Source organism: Salvelinus fontinalis, chromosome 12, assembly GCF_029448725.1.
Source record: "Salvelinus fontinalis isolate EN_2023a chromosome 12, ASM2944872v1, whole genome shotgun sequence".
NCBI lineage: Eukaryota > Metazoa > Chordata > Actinopteri > Salmoniformes > Salmonidae > Salvelinus > Salvelinus fontinalis.
This window is the reverse complement of record NC_074676.1, coordinates 43,884,079-43,897,817: the sequence shown is the minus strand read 5'-3', so window position 1 is coordinate 43,897,817 and position 13,739 is coordinate 43,884,079. Positions and strand designations below refer to the sequence as shown.

Below are 13,739 nucleotides of genomic sequence, written 5' to 3'. Positions count from 1 at the left end.
ATACTACACATCGTGGTACTACTAACTTCATATGTATTCGTAGGCGTCATGCCCATGGGGGGCACCGGAGGAAGTGTTTAAAAAAATAAAATAAAAATATATTTGATTTATGATACTAGCCAGTTAGCAATGTTATGAAGATGGTTTTAGCTAGCCCAGACAGGCTCCCAACCTCATAACTAGGCTGTCAATCAAGTTAGAGTCGCTAGCTTGTTCTAACTGTCTTAGCAGGCATGTCTGCTGGCATGATTGGTAGACTTTTAGAAAAGCAAGCAAAACAATTTACTGAATTAAGACTCTCATTCCTTTCAATCGTTTACCCAGATGTTAGTAGAGAAGCATATTCAGTTCCTTTTAATAAGAACCACCAGTTCTGAGGATACAGACCGCTCGAGAAGTGTGCTTAGATATATATTTTACATAGAATTAAGCATAATGGTGGTTACTCTAGATTTCAGGAAAAAGCTGTTTCAGATGTTGGAAAATTTTCAAAATTCGCCAACGTGTGGACGGTGAATACAAAGTGTTATATTAACATGATATCATAAAGATGCTATACAGCAATTTACTGAACAGTAGACTGGTGCTGTAGGACAACATACTGAACAGTAGACTGGTGCTGTAGGAGAATATACTGAACAGTAGACTGGTGCTGTAGGACAACATACTGAACAGCAGACTGGTGCTGTAGGACAACATACTGAACAGTAGACTGGTGCTGTAGGACAACATACTGAACAGTAGACTGGTGCTGTAGGACAACATACTGAACAGTAGACTGGTGCTGTAGGACACCATACTGAACAGTAGACTGGTGCTGTAGGACACCATACTGAACAGTAGACTGGTGCTGTAGGACAACATACTGAACAGTAGACTGGTGCTGTAGGACAGTACAAAGGTTCACCTTTTTTTACTAGATGGGGAATAAAACAATCAAAGGCTCAGTAAATCTGTCCCCATGTGCATTTTAGACTGTTGACTTACTCTGTTACTAACTGCATACTCCCACCTTGTGGCCACAGTACAAACTACACCCTCAATTGAACAGCGTGTTCCTGTGATGAAGCTGTGTGGACTCAGTTATTTTTAGACAGTCTCTTTGATGCATGAGTTGATAACAGACTCTCATCATCTGCAGGAGTCTGGGGGTCCATTTCTCCAAAGTGCGCTCGCTCACCCTGGACTCATGGGAACCGGAACTACTCAAGGTGAGAAAAGAAAGGGGGGGGTGAGAGATGGAGGTGCACAGAAAGAGGCAGGAGACTTTCACACTCGCATACGCCCTCTCTTGGATTCGCTAGTGACAGATCAATGCTAAAATGTAATGGTTACAGATTACAGCTGTCATTTACGTGTCATGAATTTGCATGAAAGACATGCTATCCTCGGAATGTGCTGGTTCATTTTGTCATAGTAACATTATTGTGTGTGTGGTGTGTTGAACACAGCTGATGTGTGAGCTGGGTAACGGGGTCATCAACCAGATCTACGAGGCTGGGAGAGAGGAGCTGGGAACCATGAAGCCAAAGCCGACAGACCCCAGGTACTACCGCCGTGTTCTACAACTCAAATCAAATGTTATTTGTCACATACACATGGTTAGCAGATGTTAATGCGAGTGTAGCGACATGCTTGTGCTTCTAGTTCCGACAATGCAGTAATAACCAACGAGTAATCTAACCTAACAATTTCCCAACAGCTACCTTATACACACAAGTGTAAAGGGATGAAGAATATGTACATAAAGATATATGAATGAGTGATGGTACAGAACGGCATAGGCAAGATGCAGTAGATGGTTTCGAGTACAGTATATACATATGAGATGAGTAATGTAGGGTATGTAAACATTATATTAAGTGGCATTGTTTAAAGTGGCTAGTGATACATTTTTACATCAATTTCCATCATTAAAGTGAGCTGCAGTTGAGTCAGTATGTAGGCAGCAGCCACTCAATGTTAGGGGCTGTTTAACAGTCTGATGGCCTTGAGATAGAAGCTGTTTTTCAGTCTCTCAGTCCCTGCTTTGATGCACCTGTACTGACCTTGCCTTCTGGATGATAGCGGGGTGAACAGACAGTGGCTCGGGTGGTTGTTGTCCTTGATGATCTTTATGGCCTTCCTGTGACATCGGGTGGTGTAGGTGTCCTGGAGGGCGGGTAGTTGTGCAGACCTCACTACCCTCTGGATAGCCTTACGATTGTGGGCGGAGCAGTTGCCATACCAGGCGGTGACACAGCCCGACAGGATGCTCTCGATTGTGCATCTGTAAAAGTTTGAGTGCTTTTGGTGACGAGCCGAATTTCTTCAGCCTCCTGAGGTTGAAGAGGCGCTGCTGCGCCTTCTTCACCACGCTGTCTATGTGGGTGGACCAATTCAGTTTGTCCGTGATGTGTATGCCGAGGAACTTAACTTTCTACCCTCTCCACTACTGTCCCGTCGATGTGGATAGGGGGGTGCTCCCTCTGCTGTTTCCTGAAGTCCACGATCATCTCCTTTGTTTAGTTGACGTTGAGTGTGAGGTTATTTTCCTGACACCACACTCCGAGGGCCCTCACCTCCTCCCTGTAGGCTGTCTCGTCGTTGTTGGTAATCAAGCCTACCACTGTAGTGTCGTCTGCAAACTTGATGATTGAGTTGGAGGCGTGCATGGCCACGTAGTCGTGGATGAACAGGGAGTACAGGAGAGGGCTCAGTACGCACCCTTGTGGGGCCCCAGTGTTGAGGATCAGCGGGGTGGAGATGTTGTTACCTACCCTCACCACCTGGGGGCGGCCCGTCAGGAAGTCCAGTACCCAGTTGCACAGGGCAGGGTCGAAACCCAGGATCTCGAGCTTGATGACGAGTTTGGAGGGTACTATGGTGTTAAATGAAATGCTGAGCTGTAGTCGATGAACAGCATTCTCACATAGGTACCATTCATTGCAAGATGGCGCCGACAGAGATTGTCACCTCGCTTCGAGTCCTTAGGATTATTTCTGTGTTATTTCTTACATTGTTAGCCCAGAAAATCTTAAGTTATATTACATACAGCCGGAAAGAAGTATTGGATATAAGTGCAACGTCAACTTGCCAACAACTACCAGGAATATGACTTTCCCGAAGCGGATCCTTTGTTCTGACCACCACCCAGGAAAGTCTAATATCTAATCCCAGAAGCCGACCCAAAACAACGTCGCCGCAGAAGAGGCAGACGGAGCGGCCTCCTGGTCAGGCTCCGTAGGCGTGCACATCGCCCACCGCATCCAAGTATACTAATCGCCAATGTCCAGTCTCTTGACAATAAGTTAGACTAAATTAGATCAAGGGTTGCCTTCCAGAGAGACATCAGAGATTGTAACTCTCTCGGGATACGTTGTCGGAGTCGGTTCAGCCACCAGGCTTCTTCATGTGTCACGCCGACAGAGATAAACACCTCTCTGGGAAGAAGGGTGGGGGTGTATGCTTAATGATTAACAACTCATAGTGTAAACATAACATACAGGAACTCAAGTCCTTCTGCTCACCCGACCTAGAATTCCTTACAATCAAATGCCGGCCATATTATCTCCCAAGAGAATTCTCGTCAGTTATCGTCACAGCTGTGTATATACCCCCTCAAGTAGACACCACGATGGCCCTCAAGGAACTTCACTGGATTCTATGTAAATGGTTGACGCTCTGGATAAGAGCGTCTGCTAAATGACTTAAATGTAAATGTAAAAAATGTAAACTGGAAACCATATATCCTGAGGCTGCATTTATTGTAGCCGCACTCGCGCGGGCAATACACTCGATCACTGCTACTCTAACTTCCTCGATGCATACAAGGCCCTCCCCCCTCATTCCCTGCGGCAAATCCGACCACGACGCCATCTTGTCCTACCGTCTTATAGACAGCAACTCAAACAGGATGTACCCGTGACTAGAACCATTCAACGCTGGTCTGACCAATCGGAATCCACACTTCAAGATTGTTTTGATTACGCTGACTGGGAAATGTGCCGGGCAGCCTCAGAGAACGTTGATCTATACGCTGACTCTGTGAGTGAGTTTATAAGGAAAGGCATTGGAGATGTTGTACCCACTGTGACTATTAAAACCTACCCTAACCAGAGACCGTGGATGGATGGCGGCATTCGCTCAAAACTGAAAGCGTTTACCACCACATTTAATCAAGGAAAGAGGGCTGGGAATATGGCCGAATATAAACAGTGTAGTTATTCCCTCCGCAAGGCAATCAAACAAACGAAATGTCGGTATAGGGATAAAGTGGAGTCGGAGTTCAACAGCTCAGACACGAGACGTATGTGGCAGGGCCTACAGGAAATCAGACTACAAAATAAATTGGGCGTGTAACGGACACGTCTCACTCCCAGACAAACTAAAGGATAATACAGTACCACAGTTGCGGCCTGCTAAAAAAGACTGCGCCCCCCCCTCCTTCTCCGTGGTTGACCTGAGTAAGACGTGTAAACCCTAGCAAGGTTGCTGGCCCAGACGGCATCCCTAGCCCCGTCCTCAGCATGCACAGACTAGCTTTCTGGTGTGTTTATGGACATATTCAATCGCTACTTATCCCAGCCTGCTGTCCCCACAGGCTTCAAAATGGCCACCATTGTTCCTTTACCCAATAAGGCAAAGGTAACTGAACTTCTGTCATCATGAAGTGCTTTGAGAGACTAGTCAAGGATCATATCACCTCCACTTTACCTGCCACTCTAGACCCACTTCAATTTGCATACCGACCAAACAGTTCCACAGACGATGCAATCACACTGCCCTATCCCATCTGTACAAGGGGTATATCTATGTAAGAATGCTGTTCATTGACTACAGCTCAGCATTCAACACCATATTACCCTCCAAGCTCATCATTAAGCTGGAGGCCTTGGGTCTCAACCCCGCCCTGTGCAATTGGGTCCTGGACTTTCTGACGGGCTGCCCCCTTGATTACCAACAACGACGAGACAGCCTACAGGGAGGAGGTGAGGGCCCTCGGAGTGTGGTGTCAGGTAAATTACCTCACACTCAATGTCAACAAAACAAAGGAGATGATCGTGGACTTCAGGGAACAGCAGAGGGAGCACCCCCCTATCCACATTGAAGGGACAGCAGTGGAGAAGGTGTAAAGTTCCTTGGCGTACACTTCACAGACAAACTGAAATGGACCACCCACACAGACAGTTTGGTGAAGAAGGTGCAACAGCGCCTCTTCAACCTCAGGAGGCTGAAGAGATTTGGCCTGTCACCCAAAACCCTGACAAACTTTTACAGATGCACAATCGAGAGCATCCTGTCGGGCTGTATCACTGCCTGGTACGGCAACTGCACCGCCCTCAACCGCAAGGCTCTCCAGAGGGTAGTGAGGTCTGCACAACGCATCACCGGGGTAGTGAAATCACCGCATTTCACTACACTCGCATTAACATCTGCTAACCATGTGTATGTGACCAAAAACATTTGATTTGATTTTAGCCACCATGTTTTATAGCTTTTTAAAATTGTATTTCTATGAAGTAAATAAAGGGTAGTCCCATACAAGTCGGAGGTGTCGTACTACAGCATGTGTGCAATAGCATTGCTCAAAGATTGCCATCTTTGCGTGGGTTGCCAGATTGGTTTAATTTGTTAAATTAGATAATTTTGCTTGCTGTCTTTGCCTGATTTGTTCAGGTGATTGAATTCAGTCTTCCTCTCTCTCATTGTCTTTCCCCAGACAGGAGATCGAAGCCTACATCCGGGCCAAGTACGTGGACCGGCGTTTCGTGCAGCGCCCTTCCAATGAAGAGTTACGCGCCAAGGTGGTATCCCTGGCCAAGCAGGAGAAGAAGCTGAGCGGCAGCACAGAGCACCTGCCCCCCCGGCCGCCCCCGCCCACGCCCAAACTCCGGCCCTCCTCCAATGCCTCAGGTCAGTCAGGTAGGTGTCAACCCGTCCCAGGTCCGGTCTCTTAAAGGTGCACTCTGGAGCTATTCCTCCTCGGTTTGGTAGTATTACGAATTCATGTATACTGTGTAGGCTAACTACATAAACACGTAAACATGGTTCTAACCATTGCAAATTCACCAAAAATGCTCATCGATATAGCGCCTGTTCCGTTTTGATTTTACACTTAGAAAGACTTCCTCCCACTCAGTCCTCAGTCCTTTAAAACAGTCAAGCCGTAGGGCCTGTAATTGTTGACCAGGAATACAGTACAAGCTACGGAGTGTGCCTTTTTAAAGGAACAGCAACAGAATTGCACTAATAGAACAATGTCATGCTCAGGACACACAACGGAAGGCACCCTCCCATCTTCTCTCTCGCGTTCTCTCTTTTCGTTGTAGTCTAACTGCCTGTGCTTCTATCCTCCTCTCTCCTCTCAATCCCCCTCTTCTCCACCCTCCCTCCGGCTGCTCTGTGCTTCTGGACTAACCCCTTTCCCCTCGCTGCTTTTTATTCCTTTCTTCCTACTCCTCCACCTCGTGCCCTTTTTCTCTCTGACCTCATCCACTGCCCTTGCCTAGCTGCTGCCAAGGGCTTGAAGGCGCGCCGCGACTCTCTCTTCTGTCCAGACGAGCTTGACTCGCTCTTCTCCTACTTTGACACCTCTGCCAAGCTCAGGAGCAGTAAGTATAGCTCTGTTTCACTCTCCACCTCCTTCCTTCCATCCTTCCCTCCCTCCAGCCATCCATCCATCTGTACTCACTGCTCTGCCTGTGGACTAATTCCCATTCCACACCCCTCGTCTTGCTCCCTTAATGAGCCGTGCCGTCACGTTCAGTGTGTCGTTGTGATCAGTGTCTTGTCTATGGGTTACATTTGTCTTATTGTGGCTGTTGGGGGTCAGCTGGGAAATTCTCACTGGCTGTGGTGACCAAAATGCACTGCATTCTCGTAGTGACTGACTGAGGGATTGACTGCTTGGTCCCTTGCAGTAAGAAGTGCAGACAGTGGCATCCAGAACAGTGCAGAAGGAAGTAGGGAGATGCTAGCCACCAACAGCCTGGCTGAAGCAGGTGATGCTCTCTCTCTCTCACACACACACACTAAGGCTGTGATGGCATTTTGAATGATTGTTATTGGTCAGCCAAATGATCGTGTTCACTGTTATAATCGTTTTAATAGCACAAAAAATAAAAAATACATTTTAACGGTTATGATCCATAATCGTCAGTTGCATGATTATACGTAATTGTACCAACCCTATTCAAACAGCTGTTCAATAGCCCCACACACGAGCACACACTGAAATAGGCCCCACACACGAGCGCACACTGAAATAGGCCCCACACACGAGCGCACACTGAAATAGGCCCCGCACACGAGCGCACACTGAAATAGGCCCCGCACACGAGCGCACACTGAAATAGGCCCCGCACACGAGCGCACACTGAAATAGGCCCCGCACACGAGCGCACACTGAAATAGGCCCCACTCACGAGCGCACACTGAAATAGGCCCCGCACACGAGCGCACACTGAAATAGGCCCCGCACACGAGCGCACACTGAAATAGGCCCCGCACACGAGCGCACACTGAAATAACCCCACTCACGAGCGCACACTGAAATAACCCCACTCACGAGCGCACACTGAAATAGGCCCCACACACGAGCGCACACTGAAATAACTCCACACACGAGCGCACACTGAAATAGGCCCCACACACGAGCGCACACTGAAATAGGCCCCACACACGAGCGCACACTGAAATAGGCCCACACGCGAGCGCACACTGAAATAGGCCCACACTCGAGCGCACACTGAAATAGGCCCACACGCGAGCGCACACTGAAATAGGCCCACACGCGAGCGCACACTGAAATAGGCCCACGCGCGAGCGCACACTGAAAACAGGCCCGCGCGCGAGCGCACACTGAAAACAGGCCCGCGCGCGAGCGCACACTGAAAACAGGCCCGCGCGCGAGCGCACACTGAAATAGGCCCCGCGCGCGAGCGCACACTGAAATAGGCCCCGCGCGCGAGCGCACACTGAAATAGGCCCCGCGCGCGAGCGCACACTGAAATAGGCCCCGCGCGCGAGCGCACACTGAAATAGGCCCCGCGCGCGAGCGCACACTGAAATAGGCCCCGCGCGCGAGCGCACACTGAAATAGGCCCCGCGCGCGAGCGCACACTGAAATAGGCCCCGCGCGCGAGCGCACACTGAAATAGGCCCCGCGCGCGAGCGCACGCTGAAATAGGCCCCGCGCGCGAGCGCACGCTGAAATAGGCCCCGCGCGCGAGCGCACGCTGAAATAGGCCCCGCGCGCGAGCGCACGCTGAAATAGGCCCCGCGCGCGAGCGCACGCTGAAATAGGCCCCGCGCGCGAGCGCACGCTGAAATAGGCCCCGCGCGCGAGCGCACGCTGAAATAGGCCCCGCGCGCGAGCGCACGCTGAAATAGGCCCCGCGCGCGAGCGCACGCTGAAATAGGCCCCGCGCGCGAGCGCACGCTGAAATAGGCCCCGCGCGCGAGCGCACGCTGAAATAGGCCCCGCGCGCGAGCGCACGCTGAAATAGGCCCCGCGCGCGAGCGCACGCTGAAATAGGCCCCGCGCGCGAGCGCACGCTGAAATAGGCCCCGCGCGCGAGCGCACGCTGAAATAGGCCCCGCGCGCGAGCGCACGCTGAAATAGGCCCCGCGCGCGAGCGCACGCTGAAATAGGCCCCGCGCGCGAGCGCACGCTGAAATAGGCCCCGCGCGCGAGCGCACGCTGAAATAGGCCCCGCGCGCGAGCGCACGCTGAAATAGGCCCCGCGCGCGAGCGCACGCTGAAATAGGCCCCGCGCGCGAGCGCACGCTGAAATAGGCCCCGCGCGCGAGCGCACGCTGAAATAGGCCCCGCGCGCGAGCGCACGCTGAAATAGGCCCCGCGCGCGAGCGCACGCTGAAATAGGCCCCGCGCGCGAGCGCACGCTGAAATAGGCCCCGCGCGCGAGCGCACGCTGAAATAGGCCCCGCGCGCGAGCGCACGCTGAAATAGGCCCCGCGCGCGAGCGCACGCTGAAATAGGCCCCGCGCGCGAGCGCACGCTGAAATAGGCCCCGCGCGCGAGCGCACGCTGAAATAGGCCCCGCGCGCGAGCGCACGCTGAAATAGGCCCCGCGCGCGAGCGCACGCTGAAATAGGCCCCGCGCGCGAGCGCACGCTGAAATAGGCCCCGCGCGCGAGCGCACGCTGAAATAGGCCCCGCGCGCGAGCGCACGCTGAAATAGGCCCCGCGCGCGAGCGCACGCTGAAATAGGCCCCGCGCGCGAGCGCACGCTGAAATAGGCCCCGCGCGCGAGCGCACGCTGAAATAGGCCCCGCGCGCGAGCGCACGCTGAAATAGGCCCCGCGCGCGAGCGCACGCTGAAATAGGCCCCGCGCGCGAGCGCACGCTGAAATAGGCCCCGCGCGCGAGCGCACGCTGAAATAGGCCCCGCGCGCGAGCGCACGCTGAAATAGGCCCCGCGCGCGAGCGCACGCTGAAATAGGCCCCGCGCGCGAGCGCACGCTGAAATAGGCCCCGCGCGCGAGCGCACGCTGAAATAGGCCCCGCGCGCGAGCGCACGCTGAAATAGGCCCCGCGCGCGAGCGCACGCTGAAATAGGCCCCGCGCGCGAGCGCACGCTGAAATAGGCCCCGCGCGCGAGCGCACGCTGAAATAGGCCCCGCGCGCGAGCGCACGCTGAAATAGGCCCCGCGCGCGAGCGCACGCTGAAATAGGCCCCGCGCGCGAGCGCACGCTGAAATAGGCCCCGCGCGCGAGCGCACGCTGAAATAGGCCCCGCGCGCGAGCGCACGCTGAAATAGGCCCCGCACGCGAGCGCACGCTGAAATAGGCCCCGCACGCGAGCGCACGCTGAAATAGGCCCCGCACGCGAGCGCACGCTGAAATAGGCCCCGCACGCTGAAATAGGCCCCGCACGCTGAAATAGGCCCCGCACGCTGAAATAGGCCCCGCACGCTGAAATAGGCCCCGCACGCTGAAATAGGCCCCGCACGCTGAAATAGGCCCGCACGCTGAAATAGGCCCGCACGCTGAAATAGGCCCGCACGCTGAAATAGCCCCACACGCTGAAATAGGCCCACACGCTGAAATAGGCCCACACACTGAAATAGCCCCACACACTGAAATAGGCCCACACACTGAGACTAGAACTCCTTACTTATATTCCTATATTTAAATATCCACTGGATTACCATGAAAAACAACAGTTTACACCTTGACGCTCCTGATAACCTTTTAACTCCCTCTCTCTCTCCACCCCTCCACTCAGAAGCTGCCGAGGCGCCCCCCATGGCCATGCCTGCCACCCTGCCCCCTCCATCGCCCTGTAAGGAGCTGGTGGTGTTCTCGGAGCCCAAGGAGTACTCCCCGGGCCTGCAACTGTACTGGGCCTCGTGTGCCCGCAGCCTGCCCGACATGGCCGAGGCCCTGGCCCACGGAGCGGAGGTCAACTGGGTCAACACCGAAGACGACAAGAGGACCCCGCTCATCATGGCTGTGCAGGGGGTGAGGATACTTGAGTGTTGTGGACAGGCGTGGGGAGTGTTTTGGACAGGCGTGGGGAGTGTTTTGGACAGGCGTGGGGAGTGTTTTGGACAGGCGTGGGGAGTGTTTTGGACAGGCGTGGGGAGTGTTTTGGACAGGCGTGGGGAGTGTTTTGGACAGGCGTGGGGAGTGTTTTGGACAGGCGTGGGGAGTGTTTTGGACAGGCGTGGGGAGTGTTTTGGACAGGCGTGGGGAGTGTTTTGGACAGGCGTGGGGAGTGTTTTGGACAGGCGTGGGGAGTGTTTTGGACAGGCGTGGGGAGTGTTTTGGACAGGCGTGGGGAGTGTTTTGGACAGGCGTGGGGAGTGTTTTGGACAGGCGTGGGGAGTGTTTTGGACAGGCGTGGGGAGTGTTTTGGACAGGCGTGGGGAGTGTTTTGGACAGGCGTGGGGAGTGTTTTGGACAGGCGTGGGGAGTGTTTTGGACAGGCGTGGGGAGTGTTTTGGACAGGCGTGGGGAGTGTTTTGGACAGGCGTGGGGAGTGTTTTGGACAGGCGTGGGGAGTGTTTTGGACAGGCGTGGGGAGTGTTTTGGACAGGCGTGGGGAGTGTTTTGGACAGGCGTGGGGAGTGTTGTGGACAGGCGTGGGGAGTGTTGTGGACAGGCGTGGGGAGTGTTGTGGACAGGCGTGGGGAGTGTTGTGGACAGGCGTGGGGAGTGTGCTCATGCGCGATAAATGGACTGGTACTTTTCTATTCTTCCAGGGCTCGTTGGTGACCTGTGAGTTCCTGCTCCAGAACGCAGGAAACGTGAACCAGCAGGACGCCCTGGGCCGAGGACCCCTCCACCATGCCACTATCCTGGGACACACCGGGTCCGTTCCCACCCCTTACCACCTACCACAACCTCCGATCTGTCTTTTAGCAGAACGTTAAAGATCCCTGAACAAGGCAGTTAACCCACTGTTACCCTGTAGGATGTCATTGTAATTATTTTTTATTTGTTTTAACTAGGCAAGTCAGTTAAGAACAAATTCTTCTTTTCAATGACGGCCTAACAACAGTGGGTTAACCGCCTTGTTCAGGGGCAGAACGACAGATTTTTACCTTGTCAGCTCAGGGATTCAATCCAGCAACCTTTCAGTTACTGGCCCAACGCTCTAACCACTAGGTTACCTGCCGCTCTAACCACTAGGTTAACTGCCACTCCAACCGCCAGGATACCTGCCACTCTAACCACTAGGTTACCTGCCGCTCTAACCGCTAGGATACCTTCCACTCTAACCGCTAGGATACCTGCCACTCTAACAGCTAGGATACCTGCCACTCTAACCACTAGGCTACCTGTCACTCTAACCACTAGGCTACCTGTCACTCTAACCGCTAGGTTACCTGCCGCTCTGACCGCTAGGTTACCTGCCGCTCTGACCGCTAGGTTACCTGCCGCTCTGACCGCTAGGTTACCTGCCGCTCTGACCACTAGGTTACCTGCCGCTCTGACCACTAGGTTACCTGCCGCTCTGACCACTAGGTTACCTGCCGCTCTGACCGCTAGGTTACCTGCCGCTCTGACCGCTAGGTTACCTGCCGCTCTGACCGCTAGGTTACCTGCCGCTCTGACCGCTAGGTTACCTGCCGCTCTGACCGCTAGGTTACCTGCCGCTCTGACCGCTAGGTTACCTGCCGCTCTAACCGCTAGGTTACCTGCCGCTCTAACCGCTAGGTTACCTGCCGCTCTAACCGCTAGGTTACCTGCCGCTCTAACCGCTAGGTTACCTGCCGCTCTGACCGCTAGGTTACCTGCCGCTCTGACCGCTAGGTTACCTGCCGCTCTGACCGCTAGGTTACCTGCCGCTCTGACCACTAGGTTACCTGCCGCTCTGACCACTAGGTTACCTGCCGCTCTGACCACTAGGTTACCTGCCGCTCTGACCACTAGGTTACCTGCCGCTATAACTACTAGGTTACCTGCCACTCTAACCAGTAGGTTACCTGCCACTCTAACCACTAGGTTACCTGCCACTCTAACCACTAGGTTACCTGCCACTCTAACCACTAGGTTACCTGCCACTCTGACCACTAGGTTACCTGCCACTCTAACCACTAGGTTACCTGCCACTCTGACCACTAGGTTACCTGCCACTCTAACCACTAGGTTACCTGCCACTCTAACCACTAGGTTACCTGCCACTCTAACCACTAGGTTACCTGCCACTCTAACCACTAGGTTACCTGCCACTCTGACCACTAGGTTACCTGCCACTCTGACCACTAGGTTACCTGCCGCCCTACAGCATCGGAGGTCTGTTATTTCTAGATCTCACCTGGCGTAGTAATACACGGCAGACTGTTCCTTTTGTTCATGTGTTCTGGTTTAGATTAAAGATTTTATGGCAAGCCTCTGCTAAGCCTTTATGCATGTTATATTTGATCGTAATAGACGAGGGTAGTGGGTTGAGGTTAATTAGTGGGTTGAGGTTAATTAGTAGGTTGAGGTTAATTAGTGGTGACAAAGGGGAACTCAGTCTTTGATCTTAGTTCATGTTGGGGTATTACAATTGATTTTTTTCCTTTTTTAAATTTGATTCTCCAATCCAGTCAAGTGTGTTTGTTCCTGAAAAGAGGAGCCAATCAGAACGCGGCAGACATTGAAGCGAAAACGCCCCTATCCATGGCAGTGGACGCTGCCAATGCAGACATCGTCACATTGTGAGTGCCAAGCCATATAAACGCAACATGTAAAGTGTTGGTCCCATGTTTCATGAGCTGAAATAAAAAGATCCCAGAAATGTTCCATACTCACAAAAAGCATATATCTCACTTTTTGTGCAAAAATTTGTTTACATCCCTGTTAGTGAGCATTTCTCCTTTTTTATTAATTTGACCATTTAAAAAAAAACAAGCACACATAAAACTTAAAAGCCATATACATGCACATGAATAAAATCATGGAGGATAACACACAAAGTCTGAGTCTTATTTCCATTGTGGTCCTCTTGAGACAAGATGGCTGGACAAGATCCAACACAGTATGGCAGCGAAATAATAAAACAAAAACAGAGAAGAAGAACATCTATCTCATCATTCCAGTTACATCATAGGAGTTATTCATATGGGCACAGAAGACATATTTGACAAGGTAACCCATCCACCTGACAGGTGTGGCATATCAAGAAGCTGATTAAACAGCATGATCATTACATAGGTGCACCTTGTGCTGCGGACATTAAAAGGCCACTCTAAAATGTGCAGTTGTCTCACAACACAATGCCACAGATGTCTCAAGTTTTGAG

The 13,739-nt window shown here is 52.6% G+C and overlaps 1 protein-coding gene across 7 annotated transcripts in view; it reads left to right on the top strand.

The window, feature by feature from the left end:
• Window positions 1–13,739, top strand: part of LOC129867468 (arf-GAP with coiled-coil, ANK repeat and PH domain-containing protein 2-like) — a 66,672-nt gene that overhangs the window by 44,743 nt on the left and 8,190 nt on the right. For 3 of the 7 annotated variants that reach the window (XM_055940899.1, XM_055940897.1, XM_055940901.1), the window contains exons 15-22: window positions 1,142–1,211; window positions 1,452–1,546; window positions 5,702–5,904; window positions 6,492–6,593; window positions 6,903–6,983; window positions 10,233–10,468; window positions 11,212–11,321; window positions 13,045–13,155. In XM_055940899.1, coding sequence (XP_055796874.1) covers window positions 1,142–1,211; window positions 1,452–1,546; window positions 5,702–5,904; window positions 6,492–6,593; window positions 6,903–6,983; window positions 10,233–10,468; window positions 11,212–11,321; window positions 13,045–13,155 — 1,008 coding nt within the window. The remainder of the gene's footprint in view (window positions 1–1,141; window positions 1,212–1,451; window positions 1,547–5,701; window positions 5,905–6,491; window positions 6,594–6,902; window positions 6,984–10,232; window positions 10,469–11,211; window positions 11,322–13,044; window positions 13,156–13,739) is intronic. The other 4 variants (XM_055940900.1, XM_055940898.1, XM_055940903.1 and 1 more) reach the window with 4 other exon arrangements.